The sequence below is a fragment of the Castor canadensis genome, chromosome 9 (genome assembly GCF_047511655.1).
Source record: "Castor canadensis chromosome 9, mCasCan1.hap1v2, whole genome shotgun sequence".
Lineage (NCBI taxonomy): Eukaryota > Metazoa > Chordata > Mammalia > Rodentia > Castoridae > Castor > Castor canadensis.
This window is the reverse complement of record NC_133394.1, coordinates 113,854,293-113,880,507: the sequence shown is the minus strand read 5'-3', so window position 1 is coordinate 113,880,507 and position 26,215 is coordinate 113,854,293. Positions and strand designations below refer to the sequence as shown.

At 39.1% G+C, this 26,215-nt stretch overlaps 1 protein-coding gene across 6 annotated transcripts in view; it reads right to left on the bottom strand.

Moving 5' to 3' along the window:
- Scfd2 (sec1 family domain containing 2) overlaps nt 1-23,332 on the bottom strand; it is a 413,685-nt gene extending 390,353 nt beyond the window's left edge. For 2 of the 6 annotated variants that reach the window (XR_012435809.1, XM_020161793.2), the window contains exons 1-2: nt 22,350-23,331; nt 4,965-5,133 (exon numbers count right to left, since the gene is read on the bottom strand). Coding sequence is in view for 5 of the 6 variants with exons in the window: in XM_020161793.2 (XP_020017382.2) it covers nt 4,965-5,133; nt 22,350-23,187 (1,007 nt within the window). In the remaining variant the exon portion in view is untranslated. Of the gene's footprint in view, nt 1-4,964; nt 5,134-22,349 lie in introns of all 6 variants that reach the window. The other 4 variants (XM_074042262.1, XM_074042263.1, XM_074042264.1 and 1 more) reach the window with 3 other exon arrangements.
- Between the last annotated feature and the right edge of the window lie 2,883 nt (nt 23,333-26,215).

The window sequence follows — 26,215 nt, the reverse complement described above, 5'->3', positions numbered from 1 at the left end:
TTTAAATATTCAACAATTAGGCCAAGCAGTGGTGGTTCATGCCTGTAATCCTATCTACTCTGGAGGCCAAGATAAGAAGCATCAAGGTTCAAAGCCAGCCCCAGTCAAATAGCTTGTGAGACCATAACTCCAAAAAAAAAAAAAAAAACCACAAAAAAGGGCTGGTGGAGTAGCTCAAGTTATAGGCCCTGAGTTCAAATCCCAGTACCACAAAAAATCAATCAATAAATAAATATTAAACAGTTAGAGTCTAAAAAGCCCCATGTTCTAATTTGGCTTAAGCCTCTCTAGCTTAGTCCATAACTTGCTCTACTCATTCATCCTGCCCTGGCAGTGTCCATTACCACTCATTCATTCAGCATATACCTCTTGAGTACCAACTACTATTCTAGGTAATGACACAGAGCAGTGAATAAAACTAGAAAATATCCATGTTCTTATGGACATTTCAAGTGGAGAATTCGCTCCAAAGTAGAGGAAGAGACCAAAACACAACATAAATAACTGTATCAGAAAGTGAGAAGTGCTAAGGGAGAAAAAAATTAAAAATACAGAAGGGAAATACAAAGTGCTAAGGTGGACAGAAAAGGACTTACAAAAAAGGAAAAAAGGAAATGGGGCAAGTATGTACCTGTGACAAGAGTGACATAGGCTGGAAACATCAAGAACCAAAGTCCTGAAGCAGCACATGTTCTATAGTGTAACAACAAGAAAGCTTGAATGGCTGGAAAGGAGCAAGTAGGAGAGAAACCAGGGAATCAGATGGTACACAGTCTTATAGCTATGCCATTGTAAGACATCTGGCTTTCACAAGGGAGTATGAAGAAAGCAACAGGAGAAGAAGGGGTTACTGTGCCCAGAAAATGCAGCAGCACCATGGGTGAGTGCAAAGGCCAGAGCCAGGGTACCAAGCACAACTGTCATAAATGCAGGCAGGGAATCAGGTAAGGTTGCTTAAGGAACTGAAAGATTAATGGGTTAGAAAGAATGGAGCTGGGGGCAGAGAACAGAAACCTACTTCAACAGGAAGAAAACATAAGGACAAAATAGATTCTGTCTCCTTCTTGCCAAAAATATTCCACATAATCTAGGGAACAACGGACTGGAGCTGGAAAGCCATGTTGTGATGCATTTGAGTTCTCGATTTCTCATTTGCATTGCCAGTAACTTCAATTGCTATAATTGCAAACAGCTTATTATGAAAACTATATCAACAAGAAATTTTTATTTTGAAGGTTTATATCATGATTTGAAACTTTCCTTTTAAAGATTATACCATTTTAAGCACATTTGTTGCCATGTATCCATCAGTTTTCCATTTCAGTACTCAGTTTATATCCTCACTCTCCTTTCATTGAGAAGTTTCTGGGGAGTTGTTAGAGGTAGTAGTGGTTGTTATTTTGATGTACACAATATATGCTTGGAAAGCTGTGATTTATTTCAGTTCATCCTTTGCAGAGCAATTGATCAGTGCAATTCCTGCTGTGTTCTAAGAAACTGAAAAACTAGCATTTTTCTTCCAGTTATTGCTTTACACCTTTTACATTCATAATTTTCTCAGCACCTATCTCTGTATCTTTTACAACCCACTTCCAGTCTTATTATCTCACCAAACATGTTCTCACTAAAGCTTTCTTCTTTATTACAATGCCTATAGAACTCATCTTTGACATTTATGACCATACTCATCTTTAGATGGCACTCAAAGTTCATTTTCTAGGATAACAATTATTCAAAGTTTAATGAGAACAAAAGGACACTAAGGAAGAGAAAGACCAGGAAAACACATACAAATGATCATAGCCCAAGTGCTCACAGGCAAAGCTCAGTCACAGCAGAGGCTCAGTTAGGACACTTTTTATTTTCAATATAAGAAGAAGCTTAGAAACCATTTATAGCAACGCTCTCATTTAATAGATGAAATAATGAAGTATACAAAATGTGTCAAGATGTCTTTTCTTACCAGTTATAGAAAGAGCAACAGAATTTGGCCTAAGCAATAAGGAAACATATTCTCCCACATATTATGAGGTCAAACAGTGCATGGGGATTCCAAAGCTGCTTTTTGTAGCAATCTTGACCAGGTCACCTTCTGTGTGTTAGCATCAGCTTCTGAGTATGAGCAAATGACTGCAGCAGTTCCAACATTTACACTGGGGTCTTGGGAGCTGGGGAAGGACAGCAATGGGGGAGGGAACCCATGTCTATTTGTTGAAACACTCTGCAGAAGAAAAGATACCAAGCTGGGGGAGTGGCTCAAGTGGTAGAGCACTTGGCAAGTGTGAAGCCCTGAGTTCAAACTCCAGTACCACAAAAAAAAAAAAAAAAGAAAGAAAAGATACCTTAGCAAGAATCTTGTCATATGTTCATTTCTAAAGCAATCACTGGCAAGGGAAATGGGATTTTAAGACTGACCTGGCTGAGGCTTTGAACAAGCTTGAGACAGAATGACTGCTGGAAAATCAAGATTAAATAAATTGGCCATAATCAAAAAATTTGTTGTAGATCTTAGAAATACTTTTATTCTTACATTTGTCCTGTATACTTCTAAGAATTTACATCTGTTTCTGCTCTTCAATAATACATTCAATTCTTCTCTCTTTCTGCAAACTCCTCTTGGGGGGCTTACTTATTCTTTTCTAATTACTTTAGGCTTCTATGGAAGTAGGATAGGGTAATGGTAAGTACTACTTTAGAGCCAGACTACCTAGATTCAAATACAGGCCACACTGCTCTGTATGTACCACCTTACTGCCATGCCATATGACCTTGGCACAATTCTTAGTGTAAACAACTCCGAACTCCCACTGGACAAAAGGCAGACACAACAGTCAACACAGCCCATCTTACCAGTTTCCCCTAGAATCTGAGTATTAAGCAGGAAGACTTAAAAACAGAAAACAGTTAAAACTCAGTCTCTCTGATGTCAAGGTCTGGAAAAGGCTTTTCCTGATTTCCTGTTCCATTTGTCCTTTCAATATTTGATTAACAAATTCTTCCTTTGATTAAATTAGCTATTATAAGAACCCTTTTACAAATTCCTTTTTTTGTTGATATATTCCAAAGTTAATTTCTGTTATTTCTTTAACCATTATCTTGAACAAATAGGACTCCTGAAATTAAATCATGAAGTAACTTTATTTTGTTTCTCATTGTGTCCATAAATCCATTCAGTGATCTAACTCTTCTCTGGCCCTGCATAGATAGGATAGAAGGGAAGAAAGTGGCTTTCAAGTCAAACATTCTGCAATCATTTTTAGCTCCAACCCTATGTTACTAAATGTTCTTTTGCTTCCATTTCTGTACCTTAATTGAGTCACTGTAAAACTTATACAACTTCACAAATGTAAGATGCATTGAAATTTGCCTGGCAGACAGTATGTCCTTAAAAAGGTTAACAGAGCTGATAGCAGTAGTGGCCCAGTGAGGTTATCTCTCTTCTTCACAACCATCATGTGAAGCCCCAGACCATCTTATTTCTGTACCTTTGTTCACATGACCCTCTCTCCATTTCCAAATCCTTCAGGACATAATTAACTCAAGCATCACAACTTCCATGAAGCCCGATTGCCCCTATAAAGACCACATCATCTGATGATTCACTTGCAGGAATTGTCATCTGCATAGGAGTCTTGATTTAATATTGTTTTTGTTTTTTTCATTGTGCCTGGATATAAATTATGACTCCCATACAAGGGAAGTATTTCTTAAAGGCAGGAATTATATTTTCATATTCTTTTATGCCCTTCATATCACTTAGCCAAAAGTAAGACTCATAGTAAGTCCTTAATAATTAACATCTGAATGGCCCTCTGAGGGGCTAAAAGTATTTTCAGTCACAATCATTTGAGGGCTTTACAGCTGTGAGCCCTTGGCCTATATCTTCATTGCATGTAAAAGCATACAAAGAAGACAAGTTCTAGAGCTTTTCATTCTCTTCCCACACCAGGCATCTAACAAATGTTATTAACTAAAGAAAAAATGTGGAAGAGTATGGAGTTGCAAATTAATTCCAAATATGATAGGAAATTCTAAATGTATCTGCTACTATTAGCATTTGAAACTACAATGTCAAAATATCCTCTTTTACTTAAAAATTCAAAATATGGAGATAAGAGAACTAGATATTTGTAGACACCATTTTCCCTTCTTAAACATTTTTTAAAAAATAATAATTCTCATGAGAATAAAGACCATATCTTTTTATTGCTGTTTCTGGAGAGAAGTTCTTTTGCTTTTGAAATGCTGCATGATTTAAAGTACACCATGTTCTGTCTTTGATTTCTCTAAACATGTGAAAAAATATACTTAAAAACAAAAACTTTTCCCACTGATGCCCAAGAGCATATTATTTACATATAAAAAGATGGCAGTGGTTCACAGCTATGTGGGTTGCTTTGTAGTCATATGACAAAGTCAACTGGGAAAAAGAAATTGAGGCCTAGACTTAACTCCACATCAAAACATCTGTGAAATAGAAATGTATAAGCTGACTCAATGGAGCCTGGGAACAAGTTCCAATGATACGCCTCAAAAATTCCATACTCGTTGGCTTGTAGTTATGTTTAATGGATATGGCTATTACTAAGTTTAAAATGCTATTTACTAAATGTGATCCTTTATGAATTTTCCCACTAGAACAACCCTTCTTTTATTTATTTATTTACTTTTGGCTGCAGTATTGGGATCTGAACCCAGGGTCTCCCACTTGTATGGCACTTGAACTACAGCCCCAGCTCTTTTTAGTTCTTTTTTTTTTTTTTCTTTTTTTGAGATAGAGTCTCATGAACTTTGCTCAGGATGACTGTGAACTTGTAATCCACCCAAATCTGCCTCCCCATAACTGGGATTTCAAGCATGCTCTACCACATCAGGTTTCATTGTTTCTTTTCTACATGGATGTTCAGTACAGGATAGGAAAGGGGGAAGAGGGAGATGGACAGGAAAAAAACTGCATGTCTTACTTGGATTGTGCAAGGCAACCTGGTGCAACCACACTGTGATTCTCCTCCTCAGCATGGAGTGCAGTGAGGTCTACCATGTTCACCATCACATCATTTGTGTGGCCTGGAAGCTGTGGAAGCACTGAAATAATCTTCTCTACTAAGTTGTCCCCATGATGTCCGACTGCTCCTATTGAAACAGACAAGCAAATGTAAACTCACAAACTGGAAGGAAAAAGTTAACTAGATAAATACTTTATGATAATGTCTCTTCTATCAAAAAATAACAGACATTTGTAGTTTCTGTTATACAACAGAAACTTTTGGGCTTTGTAACACTAATCACATTCACAATTACCGAGTCAGTGTATGCCTCATAGGGAAGACTTAATGCTCCACAAAGGCAGACTGCACATCTACTCTAATTCCTACATATTCCCAGCAGCAACACAGTACATCCATACAACAGGCATCAAAAAGTGTTTCTGAGTATATTATCAGCATATAGTCAGTCAGTAAAATAGTGGCATAGGATGGTATTATCCTAAAATTTTAAAGCTGAATTTTATTTTTGCTTTAGTGATAAAGACATTAAGACCCAGAAGAGCTTAGGGCCTGAATAAGAGTAACAGGTTTCTCCTCCACTGCAACTGTATCCTCATAATGGCAAAGGCCCTATTTATCTAGCTCACCCTGTACCCACCATGTCTGGCATGGCAGCTAATGAGCTCTCACTAAGGATCTCCTGGATAAAGGAAAGAATAAATGGAGGAATGGTAACAGCTTGCAACAACAGTGGGCTGTTGTTGCCACCACACCTAGCCCACAGGAATAGTTGTTTTGTTTTTTAACTTATAGATATATTTATCAAAACAGTTCTCAAATTGAAATTTTAATTTTCTTCTATTCATGTAGAATTTCTAAACTTTCTGTGGTGAATATACATACTTGTTGTAAGAAGAATAAAAAACATTACACAAATACTTACTTATACACATATAAATATTCCAAAATTATAAAAAAGGGTTATTTCTGACTGGTAAGACTATGGTTGATATAAATGCTAGCAAAACTTCATTTTCCTTCAATGTTTGCTACAAAGAGTACATGAGGTTTACCTAATTAAAAATTAACTTATGGACTGGAGGTGTGGCTCAAGTGATAGAGTGCTTGCTTTGCAAGTGTGAAGCCTTGGATTCAAACACCAGTTCCACCCAAAAAAAAATTATTTACATTCCATCAGAAACTTTTTTAAGTATTACATCAGAGGAATAACAAAATGCTAATTGTACTAAACTGCACTTCTGTGAATACAGATTTTCACATGTCCAGCTTCAGAGGGTTCAGTACTCATTTAAAAAATTTAGTTAGTACTGTTTCAAGATAGTGCTGTTTTAAACAGACTATTTGGACCTTATAAATGTCACAGTAACTTCAGACTATCCTTTTATAAACTGAATAAAATGGCGAGATTTGAATTACACTTACATATTTTCAGAGAGCTTAATTTTTCCTTTATTCCATAAATTTTAAAATATGATTTGAGACACTCTAGAATGGAAGGTAGCCAGGACCCACTTATTTCTTCTCTGTCCTACTTTTAATCTGGCCAAGAGCAAGATATCTCTTCTCTGGGCAAAAAATGGTTTCCCAATTCCATGTTTTCCAAGGAGATAGAGGGTGAAAACAGAGATGTAGGCTCAAGGATTGGAGTGGTTCAAGTGGTACAATACCTGCCTAGCAAGTATGAGTCCCTGAGTTCAAATCCTAGTACTACCAAGAAGGAAAAAAAAAGATGTGAGCTCAAGTGGTCCCTTCCTCTACTAGGATTTTGTGTGATCTTAGGCAACTTTCATCAATGTGGTGCAATTTTCCTAATAAAAACTCAGAGCCAGTCCAACTGACACCTAAGCATCCTTGACCAGGGATCTGAGATCCTACATTAAGGTAATGCTTCAAGGACTAAACCTTTTTAGTTAATAGCACTAGAAAAATACCAATTCTGTGGGTCACATTGTGACTATATATGTTATACTATTTTCATAAGGCATTTAACATCTTCATTTGTATGTGTGCTGATTAATCTTGATTGTCAACTTGAAAAGAACCTAGAAACTTAGTAAAGCACATCTCCAAGTATATCTCTGAAGACTTTTCCAGAGAAGATTAACTTTTAACTAAGCAGGTAACACTCACCCTGAATCTGAGTGGCACCATTTCAGTGACTGGGGCCCAGATGGAACAAAGGGGGAAGGACGATGTCGGCGAGAGCAGGCATTGTCTGTCTCTGCTTTCCAGGCACTCTGATGCAAACTGCTCTGCTCTGCCACACCCTCCCCACCACGATGACTGAAACCTCTGAAACTATGAACCAAATAAATCCTTCCTCCCTTAAGTTGTTTGTGTCAGGCATTTTGTCACAGTGACAAAAAGTCTAAATAAAATATCTTGCCTTTACTTACATGGATTAATGAAAAGCAAGAATTGAGGCATGTTCTTAAGGCTAAATAGATTTTAAAAAGCAACAGTCTACTCTGTTTCTCACAAACAGGATTTTGGGAGCTGTGTCCATTGACCCTTTGTGTTGAGACAGGTCTGCTACCATACATTGAGGAGCTACCTCAATCCACACATTTCTTATATACATGATTCTGTATAACATAAATCTGATCATCTCACATCACAGCTCAAAGCCTCTGTATAGTTTCACATCATACCTTGCTTTTTATTTTAAATATTTATTTTGTCCAATATTGCATTCCCATGCTTATTTCTTCAACTTTATCTCCTATCACTGCTCCTCACCTCACAACAATACAGTTATGCTGGCCTCCAATTTGTCCACTGCCATCCCCTGGGTCTTATATGTTCTATCTATAGGTAGCCTCCTGGACTGTTTACTCTCTTCTTTCAGCCCCTACTCAAATGTCACATTCCCACACAGGTCTTCCCTAGCAATGCTATCTAAAATGGAAACTCCATCGCTCTAATTTCTCATCTGTTTCCCAGTATATTAGTTGTATGTTGCTGCACAACAAATGACCCCACAACTTAGAGAATTAAGACAAAATTTACTTATTTCACAGTTTCTGTGGGTCCAGAAATTCAGAGTGGCTGAACTGGGTTCTGGCTCAAGGTCTCTCCTAAAAGTATAGGCACTGTGTCAGCTGGGGCTGCAGTCATCTGGACACTTGATTGAGGCTGGAGGATCCTATCCGCTTAGGTGGCTCACTCAAGTGGCTATTGGCAGGAGTGCCTCACCGACTGTTGGAAGGAGTACGAGTCCCCACTATGGGGGACTCATCCTCCCCATGTAGGGGAGTACTCCGCACGGCTGCTCTGAATGTCCTCATGACATGACAACTAGCTAGCTTCCCCAGAGGAAGTGATACAAGGAGGAAGATTCAATGCCTTTTACGCCCAGACTTAGATATTACACATCAGCACTTCTTCCAACTGCCTTTATGGGAAGTAAGTGAGTCACTAAGAGCAGCACATACTCAAGGAGAGGGGAATTTAAGTTCTATTTTTTGAAGGAAGAGGCATCAGAGACTTTGCAGACACAATTTAAAACCACTGTTTCTCATTTCATTGTTCTCTTTAGCCCTTAATCCTAATATTATGTAGTAAACTGTTAACTATCTTCATCCCCAAACAAAATATAAGCTTCATAAATGAAAGAACCTTGATATTTTTAACACTACTTCTCCTCAAGTAACGATGAATAAAGAATGAATGATTTCATGACCTTCCAGCAGGTTGACATTTTCTTTTCTTTACAAATGAAAGAAAATGTTCAATGAGGGGCAAGGTAATTAGCTGAGCCAGGAATTGGGGTTATGGTGGTATGGATCTAACATCAGCAACGTAGGTGCTTCCCTGTTATGTCTCATGTCTAATGTTTATTTTTATTTTTGAGAAAGGGTTTTGCTGTGTAGCTTAGGCTGGCCTGGAACTCATTCTGTAGTCCAGCTGGCCTCAAATTCTCAATCCCCTGCCTCAGCCTCCCAAGTGCGGGGATTGTAGGACTCCTGTGCCTCCTATGCTGATCTTAAACAGTATCCCTTAAACTCTCATGTGGATATAAATTCATTAGTTTGCATTTTGTGGAAAAAAATGGAGGAGGAGGTACTGAACTAAAGCAGTACTGGACTAAACAACCGTGTTTAGTCTCTGAAGCTGTAAACTTCTAAACAACAAATCTGCACTATCTCGACTATCCAGAACAAGGATTCTCAAACTTTTTCTGCAGCCATCCCTTTGAGAGTGACCATGGCCACAGGCCCTGGGCAAACTGTCAGGGTTCAAATCTTGGCTCGACCACTTATTAACTGTGTGATCTTATCTATGTTACTGAAGTCATCTGTGTTTCAGTTTCTTCATCTGTAAAATGGGAGTAATTATGATAATTACCCCAAGAAACTATTGTGAAAATTACAGGCATTTACACATAGAGTGCTGAAAAACACAGTACACTCTCAAGTGTCAGCTATTAATGGTCTCACATTTCAACAAATAAATATATAACCACACCTTAAACAAATATGAATACCTCAGTATATTATATCCCAGGATTAAAAGCCACCCACTGAATTGAGAGTTAATCTTTAATCATATGAATTTAAAAGTTCACATGAAGTTAAATCAGAAAAACTGAACAAAAGAAATTTAATTCCCAGAATTACCACTACCCCCCATCTTTTTATTTTGAACTTGAAGACCATCAGCAAAGCACCCTGGCCAATCTCAAGAGCCCAAAAAGGAGAGGAAACTAGACTCAAACTTTTAGGAATTCATGAATCAAGTCTATTATTATAATTGTCTCTGGAAATCAACCAGAAACTGAAGCAAGTCCACAGAATAATATACTTAAATCCTTTATGTGAACATGCCTGAAGTCTTGGTGCCCAAGCCCCTGGGTAGTTTAGAAATGGTCAAAATAAGCTAGAATCAAAGAGATAGACAAATCAGTGACCATTTACTTCTAAAACAATTACAAGAAACGTTCTACAGTTCTTAAGCACTGAGTTCATTAACTGCCTCAAGAGGGCAAGAAAATTGTCTATTTTGCTCACCACTGCTTTTCCAGCACCTGGAACAGTGCTGAACACACAATAGGCACTCAATAAACATTTACTGAAAAAAATTAGACAAGGTAATAGGACTTTCAGCAAGATGAGATCAAAAAGAAGAGAAACTTGTCTATATTGTAAACATAATTTTAACAATGTCAAGTATTTATGAATTATTTAAGGTAATTTTGGTATTGCCAGTTTCACATCTAAGTCTATAAAGTATCTAATGGTAAATTACTAAGATTTGCCTCCAAAATATTAACAATTAATCACAAAAACGTAGTATATAAATTAACATCTAAATCAAAGACCTTGTCTCAAAAAAATATTCCTCTTTAGCAGATGTGGAAAACATACCCATATTAAGCATACTGGTGATAAATTTCATTAATTTAACACCATTATCTCTCTAACCTCTTTGTAGAGCATAAAAGTTTAGATCATCTGGGTGCCTATGGCTCACACTTCTTAGGAAGCTATGATCAGGAGGATTGCAGTTTGGGGCCAGCCCATGCAAATAGTTCATGAGACCCACATCTCCAAAATAAACAGAGCAAAAGGAACTGGAAGTATGGCTTGAGTTGTAGGCCACTGCTTTGCAAGTGTGAAGCCCTGAGTTCAAACCCTAGTCCCACTAAAAAAAAAAAAAAAGTTCAAAGCAGAACCACTTCAGAGCATAAAAGTTGATGGGTTTTGTATGGCTTCATAGTTCCTTAAAATATTAACTAAAATATGTTTCTGATTTGGAAAACACAATAACTAATGCCATTTGATTTTAAGCCAAGATTGTATTTAATCGTCAAGCTAGAGACATAGCAAGAAAACAATGACATAATCACTTGAAGGTTGTCTCAGTCTACTATTCACCATCTACTCAGGCACCCTTAAATTACTTCCAGCAGAAAGTCCAAAAAGGTCATGGATTAACCTCCAAAGCCTATCAGAGAGATGGGCAGAAGAAATTCTTAAAATTTTGAGCTTAAAAAAAAAAAAAATACAGGGGGATTCCAAGATGGCAGCTAGAGGGAGGAAGCAAAAAGCGTGCCTCCTAAAGTAAAATCTTGGAAAGACGCTGAAAGACCTTACAGACAAAACCACCAAGAAGAGGCAAAACCTTGACCCCCTCCACACCTCCAGCCTGCACAGAGCATCTCCACTTCACATAAAATGGAGAAACCAGGAGGGCCCCCAGGCCACCACCAGATGCTGGAGCCCAGACGGCTTGGGAAGACGTGGACTACAAGGTGAGCTAAGTGGTACTCAGTGCTCCCACAGACAACCCTGGGCCAGATCAGCACAGCCCCCTGGACAGACCGACCCCCACCCAGGGAAAAAAAAGAGAAACTGAGTAACAAGCAATAAGAACAATAAAGACACGTGGGAAAGAGGACAGGGTGCCTTGAGCACGAAGAGCGGGGAGGGGAATCCCTCACAAAACTGTAAATAAATAAGCTGGGCCAGAGAAGGTAGGAGCGGCAGCACACGCCCAGCAACCAGGAGCAGGAGCGCTTGTAAAAGCATTGGTGGGAGGAAAACTTCACAGGAGGTGGGGAAGACCCATATCCCACTTGAACTGTAAATAAACATGCCAGCCTGAGAAAGCGGGTGCAGTGTCACCTCCCCCAGTGTGCTTGGAAAGGGGAAAGCTTGTAACAGCAGCTGGCGCACAGGAGAACTCTGAGTAAACAAAGCCTTCAGGACCAGGTGAGTGTTAAGCTCACCCGTGAGAGCTGCATAAATAACGCCGCCAGCAACAGCAGGCTAACAGCAGCAGGCAGGCAAGCCACAGCTGCAGATACCATTCTCAGAACTGTCTCCAGACTCTTTTTTTTTTTCTTTTCTCTCTCCCTACCTTTGATGACACAATAACCGAACTACACCTGCATGCTGAAAAACTTACTGAAACTGTATTGCATTTGAACTTGGGACATTTTGTGGGGTTTTTTCTTGTTGTTTTCTGCGGTTTTGGTTTATTTTAATTTTCCCCTTTAATGAGACAACTACACAACAACATCTGAGGCACCATCTCCAGGACTGGAGGCTGAGGGACAAACACCAAAACTGCATTTGAACTTGGATTTTTTTTTTTACTTCATTTAATTTTTTTTATTTATATATTTTTTTCATTTATTTATTTATTTATTTATTTTTATTTTCAATCCTCTCTCTGTCTCTCTAATGCCTTTTCAGCTTACAGTTGAATAGTACACAATCTCTCCCTGTTTATATCTTTGAAACTTTTTTTGTTTGTTTCTTTGGTTTTTTTTTTACTTGTTTATTTGTTTTTCCCTTTTCCTTTAACTTCTTTGCTTTCCATCTCCTCTCACCCTTCCATTCTAAACATCACTACTGCTATTATTACAAGTCAGAAAATACTTAATTGCACACAGTACAGGGACAATAACAACACCAAGGGCAGTGACAGGAAGACAAAAAAAAAAAACAGGGAAACCAGTTTCCCCACAGCAAAAAATTAGTACAGGAACCACAGGGAAATGAAGAAAATAGATACTCAGATCCAGACCCCAACAAAATGAAGATAAACTATGCCAAAGAACCCAATGAAGCCCACAAGAATAATCTAAAAGAAGAAATACTGCAGGTACTCAATGAGAATTTTATAGAGATAATACTGGATATGGTCAACCAAAATGTACAGGAGACACTCAAGAAATTCCAAGACAACAAAAATAGAGAATTTGAAAAACCACAAGAAGAAATAAAAGAAACCATAGAAGCACTGTGTAAACACCAAAGTGAAACAAAGAACACGATTACTAAACAGATAAAAGAACTCAGGACAAAAATAGACAACATTAAAGATGAAATGACCCAGGATATGGAAAACCTCAGAAAAAAGAATGAAACAACTGCAAAACAAAACGGAAGGCCAATCCAGCAGAATAGAACATCAGAAGACAGAATCTCAGAACTCGAAGATGAAATGGTAATTAAAGGAAAAACCAAAGAACTATTAATTAAACAACTCAAGACCTGTGAAAAGAAAATGAAGAACTCACTGACTCCATCAAAAGACCAAACTTGAGAATCATGGGCATTGAAGAAGGAGAAGAGGTGCAAGCGAAGGGAATGTGTAACATATTCAACAAAATAATAACAGAAAATTTCCCAAATCTAGAGAAAGATATCCCATACAGATGCAAGAGGCCTCCAGAACACCAAACAGACCAGACCAAAATAGAACTACCCCACAACATATCACCATTAAAAAAAGTTCAGAAACTAGGGAAAGAATATTGAAAGCTGTAAGAGAGAAAAAACAAATAACATGCAAAGGCAAACCCATCAAAATCACAGCAGACTTCTCAACAGAAACATTAAAAGCAAGAAAAGCTTGGGGAGAGATCTTCCAGGCACTGAATGAAAATAACTTCAACTCCAGGATACTCCACCTCACAAAACTATCATTCAAAATAGATGGAGCAATAAAAGTCTTCCATGATAAGCAGAAACTAAAACAAAATGTGACCACAAAGCCATCACTACAAAAGATTCTTCAAGGGATTCTGCACACAGAAAGTGAAACCCAACATAACCATGAAAGGACAGGCAGCACCAAACTACAGGAAAAGAAAAAAGCAAGAAAGTAGAGAGTAACCTCAACTTAGGTACACACAATCAAACCTTCAAACAAAAAAGACAACTAAATGACAGGAAACACCACATACCTATCAGTACTAACACTTAATGTTAACGGACTTAATTCACCCATCAAAAGGCACTGCTTGACTAAATGGATTAAAAAGGAAGATCCAACAATTTGTTGCTTACAGGAGACCCATCTCACCGACAGAAATAAGCATAGGCTTAGGATGAAAGACTGGAGAAGACTTATCAAGCCAATGGCTCCCAAAAACAGGCAGGAGTAGCAATACTTATCTCTGACAAAGTAGACTTCAAACCTACATTGATCAAATGAGAGAAAGAAGGACATTCCATACTAATAAAAGGAGAAATAGAACAAAAGGAAATAATAATCAACCTGTATGCACCCAATGTCAACGCACCAAATTTCATCAAACATACACTGAAAGACCTAAAAGCATATATTAACCCCAACACAGTGGTTGTGGGAGACTTTAACACCCCATTATCATCAACAGATAGGTCATCCAAACAAAAAATCAATAAAGTAATTCAAGATCTAAAATACACAATAGTTCAAATGGACATACTTGATGTCTAAAGAACATTTCATCCAACTTCTACACAATATACATTCTTCTCAGCAGCCCATGGAACCTTCTCCAAAATAGATCATATCCTAAGGCACATAGCAAGCCTCAGCAAATATAAGAAAATAGAAATTATACCATGCATACTGTCTGATCACAATGCAATAAAACTAGAACTCAACAACAAAAGTAAAGACAAAAAACATGCAAATAGCTAGAAACTGAATAACTCATTATTAATGAACAATGGGTCATTGATGAAATAAAAGAGTAAATTAAAAAGTTCCTGGAAGTCAATGAAAATGAAAACACAACATACCAGAACCTATGGGACACAGCTAAGGCAGTCCTGAGAGGAAAGTTTATAGCCAAGAGTGCATATATTAAAAAGACTGAAAGATCCCAAATCAATGACCTAATGACACATCTCAAACTCCAGAAAAACAAGAACAAGCAAATCCCAAAACAAACAGAAGGAGAGAAATAATAAAAATAAGAGCTGAAATCAACAAAATAGAAACCAAAAAAACCATACAAAGAATTAATGAAACAAAAAGTTGGTTCTTTGAAAAAATAAACAAGATCAACAGACCTCTGGCAAACCTGACTAAAATGAGAAGAGAAAAAACCCAAATTAGTAGAATCAGGAATGCAAAAGGGGAGATAACAACAAACACCATGGAAGTCCAGGAAATCATCAGAGACTACTTCCAGAACCTATATTCAAATAAATTCGAAAATCTTAAAGAAATGGACAGATTTCTAGATACATATGATCATCCAAAACTGAACCAAGAGGAAATTAACCACCTGATTAGATCTATAACACAAAATGAAATTGAAGCAGCAATCAAGAGTCTTCCCCAGAAAGAAAAGTCCAGGACCTGATGGATTCTCTGCTGAATTCTATCAGACCTTTAAAGAAGAACTGATACCAACCCTCCTTAAACTGTTCCACGAAATAGAAAGGGAAGGAAAACTGCCTAATACATTTTATGAAGCCACTATTACACTTATCCCAAAACCAGGCAAAGACACCTCCAAAAAGGAGAACTATAGGCTAATCTCCTTAATGAACATTAATGCAAAAATCCTCATCAAAATAATGGCAAACCAAATTCAACAACACATCAAAAAGATTATTCACCATGACCAAGTAGGCTTCATCCCAGGGATGCAGGGGTGGTTCAACATACAAAAATCAATAAACATAATAAACCACATTAACAGAAGGAAAGACAAAAACCACTTGATCATCTCAATAGATGCAGAAAAAGCCTTTGATAAGATCCAACACCATTTCATGATAAAAGCTCTAAGAAAACTAGGAATAGAAGGAAAGTACCTCAACATTATAAAAGCTATATATGACAAACCTACAGCCAGCATTATACTTAACGGTGAAAAACTGAAACCATTCCCTCTAAAATCAGAAACTTGACAAGGTTGCCCAATATCTTCACTCCTATTCAACATAGTACTAGAATTCCTAGCCAGAGCAATTAGTCAAGAAGAAGGAATAAAAGGAATACAAATAGGTAAAGAAACTGTCAAAATATCCCTATTTGCAGATGACATGATCCTATATCTTAAAGACCCAAAAAACTCTACTCAGAAGCTCCTAGACACCATCAATAGCTATAGCAAGGTAGCAGGATATAAAATCAACATAGAAAACCAACAGCATTTCTATACACTAATAATGAACAAACTGAAAAAGAATATATGAAAACAATTCCATTTACAATAGCCTCAAAAAAAATCAAATACCTAGGTGTAAACCTAACAAAGGATTTGAACGACCTCTACGAGGAAAGCTATAAACTTCTGAAGAAAGAGATTGAGGAAGACTATAGAAAGTGGAGAGATCTCCCATGCTCATGGATTGGTAGAATCAACATACTAAAAATGTCTATACTCCCAAAAGTAATCCATGTTTAATGCAATTCCCATCAAAATTCCAATGACATTCATTAAAGAGAATGAAAATCTACCATGAAATTTATATGGAAACACAAGAGGCCACAAATAGCCAAGGCAATGCTCAGTCAAAAGAACAATGCTGGAGATATCACAATACCCGACTTCAAAGTGTATTACAAAGCAATAACAATAAAAACAGCATGGTACTGGCACAAAAACAGACATGAAGACCAGTGGAACAGAATAGAGGACCCAGATATGAAGCCACACAACTATAACCAACTTGCCTTTGAGAAAGGAGCTAAAAATATACCATGGAGAAAAAGCAACCTCTTCAACAAAAACTGCTGTGAAAACTGGTTAGCAGTCTGCAAAAATCTGAAACTAGTTCCATGTATATCACCCTATACCAATATTGACTCAAAATGGATCAAGGATCTTAATATCAGACCACAAACTCTAAAGTTGATACAGGAAAGAGTAGGAAATACTCTGGAATTAGTAGGTATAGGTAAGAACTTTCTCAATGGAACCCCAGCAGCACAGCAACTAAGAGATAGCATAGATAAATGGAACTTCATAAAACTAAAAAGCTTCTGCTCAACAAAAGAAATGGTCTCTAAACTGAAGAGAACACCCACAGAGTGGGAGAAAATATATGCCAGCTACACATCAGAGAAAGGACTGATAACCAGAATATACAGGGAACTTGAAAAACTAAATTCTCCCCAAACTAATGAACCAATAAAGAAATGGGCAAGTGAACTAAACAGAACTTTCTCAAAAGAAGAAATTCAAATGGCCAAAAAACACATGAAAAAATGCTCACCATCTCTAGCAATAAAGGAAATGCAAATTAAAACCACACAAAGATTCCACCTCACCCCTGTTAGAATAGCCATCATCAGCAACACCACCACCAACAGGTGTTGGTAAGGATGCAGGAAAAAGGAACCCTCTTACACTGTTGGTGTGAATGTAAACTAGTACAACAACTCTGGAAAAAAATTTGGAGGCTACTTAAAAAGCTAAACATTGATCTACCATATGATCCACCAATACCACTCTTGGGGATATACCCAAAAGACTGTGACACAGGTTACTCCAGAGGCACTTGCACACCCATGTTTATTGCAGCACTATTCACAATGGCCAAGTTATGGAAACAGCCAAGATGCCCCACTACTGACGAATGGATCAAGAAAATGTGGTATCCACTCTTGGTGATATATGCAAAAGACCGTGACACAGGTTACTCCAGAGGCACCTGCACACCCATGTTTATTGCGGCACTATTTACAATAGCCAAGTTATGGAAACAGCCGAGATGCCCCACCACCGACGAATGGATTAAGAAAATGTGGTATCTATACACAATGGAATTTTATGCAGCCATGAAGAAGAATGAAATATTATCATTCGCTGGTAAATGGATGGAATTGGAGAACATCATGCTGAGTGAGGTTAGCCTGGCCCAAAAGACCAAAAATCGTATGTTCCCCCTCATATGCGGGCATTAGATCAAGGGCAAACACAACAAGGGGATTGGACTTTGAGCACATGATAAAAGTGAGAGAGCATACAAGGGAGATATGGGATAGGTAAGACACCTAAAGAATTAGTTAGCATTTGTTGCCCTTAACGCAGAGAAACTAAAGCAGATACCTTAAAAGCAACTGAGGCCAATAGGAAAAGGGGACCAGGAACTAGAGAAAAAGTTAGATCAAGAAGAATTAACCTAGAAGGTAACACACACGCACAGGAAATTAATGTGAGTCAACTCCCTGCGTAGCTATCCTTATCTCAACTCGCAAAAACCCTTGTTCATTCCTATTATTGCCTATACTCTCTCTTCAACAAAATTAGAAATAAGGGCAAAATAGTTTCTGCTGGGTATCAAGGAGGTGGGGGGGGAGAGGGAGGGGGCAGGGTGAGTGGTAAGGGAGGGGGTGGGGGCAGGGGAAAGAAATGACCCAAGCATTGTATGCACATATGAATAATAAACAAACAAATAAATAAGAAAGAGGACAACCTTCCCTGATAGAGGAGGACTGTTCTTTAGTCAAGGGTATACAAACAGGTACACTCCCCTGCTAGAACCTCCAAACTCTCAGGGTCCATAAAAGGGAACCAGGGTAATACAACTATTTACCTTGCAATGTACTGTGAGCAAAAAAGTATAAACTATACTACAGAAGAAAAAAAAATACAGAAGTAGGAACCACTGTGAAAATTTTTTCTTATTCTGGGAATAAGATCATAAATACTTTAAATTTTTTTGAGGCATACTATACAGTTTAAAGAATAAAACAAGCAAGGGAGCTCCACAATACACTTGAATTAAGAAACTACTGTTACCTTTTTTGTGGTACTGGAGTTTGAAGTCAGGACCTTGTGCTTGCTGGGCAGGTGCTCTTCCACTTGATCATACCCTCAGTCTCCCCCACTTTTTTTGGTCTTTCAAGTAGGGTATCACATTTTCCCGGGGGCCAGCAGACCGCAACCCTCCTACCTATGTCTTCCTGCATAGCTGGGATGACGTGCATACTGGGCATGCCCGTCTAGCATGTCATAAATTTTAAATGGGAAAGAGATAATGGGTATTTCTTGGCAACATTATGCCAAAAGGTGACTGGTTTCAGAGCGGACTTCAAGTACAACTTAGTTTTACATATCAGAAGATAAGCAAACACACTCAGACCTGAGACCATCCCCTTATCCCGATCTGGCTTCACCACCTCACTAGGCCACTGCTGCTGCCACTTACTTCCTCACACAGGTTACCATGCCCCACTCAGAGATCTCCCCCTGACAGAACTCAGGCTCTAATCTGTACATACCAGCCAGCGCCTTTCTCACTGTGGGGTACTGCTCTTGCTTAGCTCTACCTAAATGCTTTTGTTTTTTTTTGGTTTGGTTTGGTTTTTTTTTTGTGGTGCTGGGGATTGAACTCAGGACCTGTATGCTTTTGAACTGAACGATTCAATAAGGTATGAAGGAAGCAAAGCCTTTATAATGTTCTTATACTGGGGGGATCCACAGCTAACTTTTGAAAGTTCACTGCCATTGCTTTATTATCACACCTTGTATAATTTTCTCAGGATTCCATTGATATTAATATTTGTATAGTTTATCCTAGGCCCTTGCCAGAGGTCCTTGTTGCCTTGAATCTACACAGAGAAATCTCACATGTAGTCCTTTTGAGTAGTGCCCCTTTCAACAACTATTATTTCACATGGTCTCATGAACCTAAAATGTCTCCACCCATACTCTGCCTATGGAGTACCTTCACCAGTTTAAAGGATACCCTGGAAGTCACCCTAAGGCAGAAGGATCTTAAAGGAATGTAAAGAAGGCTGGAAGCATAGCTCAAGTGTTAGAGTACCTGCCTAGCAAGTTCAGGACCCTGAGTTCAAATCCTAGTACCACTAAAAAAAAAAAAAAGAAGAAGAAGAAAGAAAACAAAAACAAACCATTTCAGGAACTTCAAAAGGCCTGAGACTGGAATGTGCATGGCATATCTGAAGAATGACAAGGTGGACAGAATGCCTGAAGGGTAGTGTGTGAGGGGAGAGCAGAGGAAGAGGTAAACCTAGGTAGGTCATGTGTGGCCTTAAAAAACGTGGTAAGGGGCTGGGAGCATAGTTCAAATGGTAGAACGCCTGCCTAGCAAGCACAAGGCCCTGAGTTCAAATCCAGTACCATAAAAAAAAGAAAATCAATGGTGAGTTGAATTTGATAGTAGGTGTGATGAAAAGAACATAAACAAACAAATGGCATGTTGGATTCATGCTTTGATGAGACCAGACAAGGAACTGGTTAAAGTGGTTGCTTGTCTGTATATCTTTTGTACTTCTTTATTATTTCATTTTGTTTTATTTCTTTGCTATTTGCTTTACGTTACTGTGTCAAATGTTGCTTTGAGTTTCAGAAAAGAGAGTGCTGATAATTGAACATTGAACTTGATAATACTGAAGCCAATGAGGACTTTGATGAAGAAAGTGGGAAATATTAGAAAAGAACAGCTGAATTGAAGGGGAGCCAAGAGAAAAGAAGAGCACATAATTGTGCAGACAGCAAGTATAGACAACTCTTCAAAGTCTGCTACAAAATGGAACTGAAGTTGGAGGAACATGGCATCAGGAAAGGAGATGTTCCGTTCTGTTTGTATGCCAATCGTGAAAATACACAGAAACGGGGAAAAAAATGATGATCTAGATAAGGGGTATTTGACAAAGGTAAATCTGAGAGAAGTGAAAAGTGGAAGATCTAGTCTGCATAGGTGAAAAAGTTGATGTTAGATAACAGGAGGACAGTACATTCCTTTTAATAAGAAAGAAGGTAAGAAAAATACATGCATAAGGATGGAGATTTGGTAATGAGAAGTGTGGAAGTCTGCTGGTTTGAAATTTCTCAGTGATACTAGTAGCAAGAAAGAGGATGTGTAGGCAAGAAGATCTGCAGGCGTGAAGAGAAGGAAAATATGAAATGATGGCTGCTGGGTGTTAACTTTGTACAGACCTTTATTTTCTAAGTCTTTTCGCTGCTTCATATTGTAAGCTTTTAGAGTCCAGAAGTTATGCTTACTTCATTTGTTCTATATGTAGAAAAAAAGGCATACACAAGGCTTAGATAGCAAAGATGTCAAGAAGCATTGACATCTGAGCATTGCTGGGCAACCCGGATATGAAGGTTCACCTAACTGAAGGCAATGTAAACGTATGTATACTTATTAATTGTGAAATATCACATTTTTGGCTTAAACAAATAGAAGTATAAAGGGTATATTCCATTCATTCAAAAAGTCACAAACATATATTCGTCAAGTGGCATCTTTTTTAATCCTCTAAGAAGTCTATGATGTTATAGTTATTCATATTTAGTGGGGCACCAGCAGCTCATGCCTGCAATCCTAGTTACTCAAGAGGCAGAGAGCAGGAGGATTACAGTTTGAAGCCAGCCCCAGGCAAATAGTTCATAATACTCTATCTTAAAAACACTTATCACAAAAAAGGGCTGGCAGAGTGGCTCAAGTGGTAAGAGTGCCTGCCTAGCAAGAATGAGGCCATGAGTTCAAACCCCAGTGCTGCCAAAAAAATAATAATTATACATATTTAAATCACATTGGCAAACGGGACACCTGGTTTTTCCAGTCACATGATTGAACGTTCTGCCATTTAATTTACTTCCTATTTTATGATCTTAAAGCTAATCTTATTAAGGTCAAAAATGTAAGTATACATATTGTCATATTTATAACATCATTCAGGCTTTTTCCTGGCCTGCTAAAAGGAATACTTACCAATATCAGTTTCCTGATTATTTTCACTGACCTTGGATGTAGCTAGCTTAGACTAGTAGCAGCATTATATGTACCTAAATAGAATAAAGTTGACCCTTGAAAATAAGTGCACATGTCAATATCAGAAAGTGGTTTTTAAGGATTACATTTGTTCCCTGTATTTATAAATAATTAATATACTTCTTAATTAATTACACTTATAAATACTTCTACAAGTTGAGATTACCCAAACTTTAACAGAATGAGAACTAAGAAAAAAACAAAACACATTTGAAAATATTTTCCACAATTCTCTTTCCATCTCATTTATTAGTGATACATAAGGTCTGCTTCACTTTTTAACACTCACTTAAAGAAACCTAAACCTCAATAGTCTATGATAACTTAATGTTTCCTGTTCGTACCTTTCCTGTTCCTATTCAACAAATCCAATTCTTGTATTAAGAATTCTTGTGGGGGCTGGTGGAGTGGCTCAAGTTGTAGAGTGCCTGCCTAGCAAGCATGAGGCCCTGAGTTCAAACCCCAGTACCAACCTCCCACAAAAAATTTTGTGAATACTGGTATTTGCAATTTCTAAAAGATTCTCAGATATACAGGTCTCCTCCAGTGTCAGAGTAATTCCATTTTTCCAATCTCTTGGACTAGATAAAGTTGTTTTGTTTACATGAAAATATACGGTAAGGCCATATCACAGCATTTAACAATTTGTATTGTAACTCTTAATTTGCTTGTCTATATTCCCCTCTACACTAAACTAAATTCTAAACTCGACATTTGGGGCCATGTGCATCAAGGTCATCTTTGTATCTTCAACTTGACATACAGTAAGATGCTGATGAAATATATGCTGACTCAATCAAAGTCCCAGCACCCTGGAGAGTGAATAGGAAGAATTAGCAAGGCCACTTACCTGTGAGATCCAGAGTTCTGTCCACAAACACCAAGGATGCCCTGCCCGGAGCAGTTTTCCTCCTGGTCTTGGCAGGAGCATAATTAGCCAGATCTGCAGCGATAACCCGACTGAAGGGACCCACAGCAAAACACTCCTCCCGTACCCCTAGATGCTCACACAGAGAACTGAGGCCTGACACCAGGCATCTGATCTGCAGCAGCAGCTCTGGGGGCAGGACAGTGGCATCCACCTCACCCAGGCTGCCCAGCCTCCTCTTGTCCGGACGGGCATTATTAAGGAGATGTACATCCTGGGGTAGCAATGGGAATAGGGTAGCAAAGGCTGGAGTCAAGGCAATGTGGGTAGCAGCAGGGGCGAGTAACAAGGGGACGTACAGCACCTCGGCCGTGTAGTTCAGGTTGCCCATCCACTCACACAGCTTCTCCTCCAGCTGCTCGAACACCGGCTGCTGCCCTTCCAGCTCGGCCGCTGCAGCCGCTGGCACGTGGTTAGCCGTGAGGTGGACAGCGTGGCTCACGGCCGAGACCACCACACAATACTGAAAGTGACTGCGGCAGATAATGTCCCGTAGAATCTCCACGGTCCGGCCTTTCAGCAGGCCGCTCAACACGAACAACGCCTTGGGCTGCTCAGCTCCACCACCAACTGCATCGCGCTCGAACTCCCGCACGTGACACGCAGGACCCCCCACCGCCTCCAGGAGCCGCGAGGATCCGCAGCCCCAGTGCAGGCTTTCGGCGCAGGCGGCGTCCAGGTAGACCAGAGCCCGTTTCGCTTTGACCAACACCTGCTCCCAGCCTTGCTGGGTAAAGGACAGCACTCCGGGAACGCTCATGGCTCGGGGTTCGCAGTGTCGGGGAACTCGCGTGCAGGAACTTCTGTCAGAACTCACCACTTCCGGAAAATGGGTTCCAGAAGACTTTGACAGTCAACACAGTACACGTGGTTCTGTCTCTGACGAGCCCAGTGACCGCGCGCGATGATGACGTCACGGACCGCTGATTGGCTAGGGAAGAGGCCAGGCTAGAGGGATGGCTGGGCTGGGAATGAGAAGTGGGCGGGGCTCCATGCTTCCAAGCTTCCTCAAAAGGTCAGAGATGAGAAGGGGTTGTCTAGAAAAGAGCTGAACTGCTATATTAATGTGCCTCTCTGCTCATATAACCTTTCCTGTTCTCTGAGAATTCTTAGAAATAATAAAACCTTAAGTTTTTATATCTTCCTTAGATCTGAACACATCTCTGAAAGCACAGCCACTTTCCCCATCTAAACTCTAAGCATTCAGAGAAAATAATGGAAACAACGAAATGTCGTGTAATATTTTGTAGTTTACAGATTGCTATCACATGCATTATTGCACACAAGCCTCATAAAAATACATACTGGTCTCATTTTCACTTTGCCCACTTTTTTTTTTTTTTTTTTGACAACACTGGGATTTGAACTCTGGTGTCTTACTAGTCAGGTGCTCTCCCATTTGAGCCCAGCCCCTCCTACCTATCCTTTCCTTGTAGGTGAGTCTTCACCTGGCTTCTTTTGTTGGAAGGGTGGGGTTCTCTAACTTTTTACCCAGGCTAGCCTCCATTCTTCCCCTCACAATCCATTCTCCTGAGTAGCTGGGGTTACAGTCCTAAGCCATAGCACCTGCAGGCTTTCTCCATTTTTCCCACTATATCTAAATATTTTTTTGGTGGGACTAGTGATTGAACTTAGGGCTTCATGCTTGCAAGGTAGGTGCTCTACCCCCACACCTCCTGTCCCTTTTGTTCTGGTTGTTTTGGAGATGGGTTCTCACCAACTATTTGCCCAGGTTGGCACCAAACTTCAATCTGCCTGATCTCAGCCTCTCAAATAGCTAGGATTACAGGTGTGAACCACAGCCCCCAGCTGCATCTAAATCTTGATCAGCTTCAAAACTCCTGCAATCTAGTTCTTCCTCTCTATCCTTGCTGCCATCCATTTCTCACCTAGACAGTTGCAATAATCCTCCACTATAAGTTTTCCATCTCTTTTCACCTCCAATTCAGTTTTCTTCCTGATAAATTAAGCCGATTCTACCACTTTCCTGCTTAAAAGTTTCACCTGGCCCAGTTGCCTACAAGACACATCGAGGCTCTATCAAAATCCTTCATGATTTCTCAATTTCTCTCCTGCTGCTCCCAGCCTGAAACTTTAAGTACCTATACAATGAAGTCAACAGACCAAGCCCAGACTGTTTCATGCTTTCAGTTTTTTAAAGCAATATTTATTAAGCACTTATTAATGTAATCATTATGCCAACCTCCAAGGAGACAATGGTTAATAAAGTACGTTATCTAATCCACAAAGAGCTCACCCCGGGTAAATGCTTGCTCTTCGGAAATAGTCATTCCAATAATATCTCCCAGGTATGGTTTTTCCTAATTCACCACCTCCGCTAGTCTGTCCTCTTCATTCCCTGACACAATCCTCAGTTGAAAATTCTGCTAAGTAGTTGACATCATTGGGAAAGTTTTAACACACCTGTATTCCTTAACATATCCGTTCTACCAGACTGTTAACTAGAGGCACAGAGTTCCCCAAGCCTAGAAGATAACGGCTGTTCAATAAATGTTAAATGTTCAGTTACTTACTATTCACATAATAAATAATACATTCAACACTTATTTATTTATTGACTGTACTGGAGTTTGAACTCAGGGCCTTACACTTAGATGCTCTACTACTTGAACCATGTCCCCAGCCCTTTTTGCTATAGTTAACTTTCTAATAAAACCTTGCATTTATGCTTAGGCCATCCTAAATCTCAATCCTCCTATTTATGCTTTCCGCATACCTGGGATACAAGGCATGTGCCACCACACCCAGCTTTTGTTGGTTGAGATGAGATCTCTCAAATCTTTTTGTCTGGGCTGGACTTGAACTGCATTCCTCCCAATCTCAGCCTCCTGAATAGCTAGGATTACATGCATGAGCCACTGCCTCCAGCTCAACCAACTTTTAATGAGCATATACAGTATTCCAGACACTCTGTTGAGTATTCAGGATATAAAGAAAAATAAGCTACAGCCCAACTCCCAAAATAATTATAATGAAAGAAAAGGACACATACACGTGAACAAGTGTAATAAAATGTTACGGAAGCAAAGATTTAAAAAAATACAAAGGAGTAAAAATAAACTCTGAGTAAAAGAAAAAGGGAAGTGGTCAGAAGCCCTGACTCAGAACATGAGTTTTGAGTTGCCCTCAAAGAAAACCAGGTGTTCACCAGGTGGACAGGATGGGACGGGGTTAGGATTCCTGGCAGTGCAGGCAGGAAGTGCAGAATAATGACAAGGCAGGCAAAGAGACACAAAACAGTACAACATGTTCTCTGCAACTACAAATGGGTTATTATGGCTGGAGTGTATTTCATGAAGAAAGGCCTAAGAACAAATAGATGCAAGAGATTAGAATAGAAAGGAACAGATTAAATCAGGGCAAGTCTTTATTTTCTATTCCAAATAGTAGTAGCCAGTTGAGAACTATTAAAGTGTTTTTAGGAATGGGAATAATTTGCTCACCTCTAGATTTTAGAAGAAAATATTCCAGATTGTTATGTGGAAAATAATTTGAAATGGAGCAAGATTTAGGGCAGAGGGAGCCAGCAACAACCCTGGGTGAGAGTTGATAGGGAAAACAGTAAAGGAGATGGACAGATTGAAGTGTATAAAGGAAGTTCAGAAGACAGTGACATGCAAAATGTGGTGGCACCCACATACCTGTAATCCAAGTGCTCCAGAAATGGAAGCAGGAGGATTGAGAGTTCAAGGCCAGCCTCATCAAGTTCCTGGCCAGCACGGGATACACAGCTAGAACTTGCTCAACACTAAACAAACAAAAAAGGC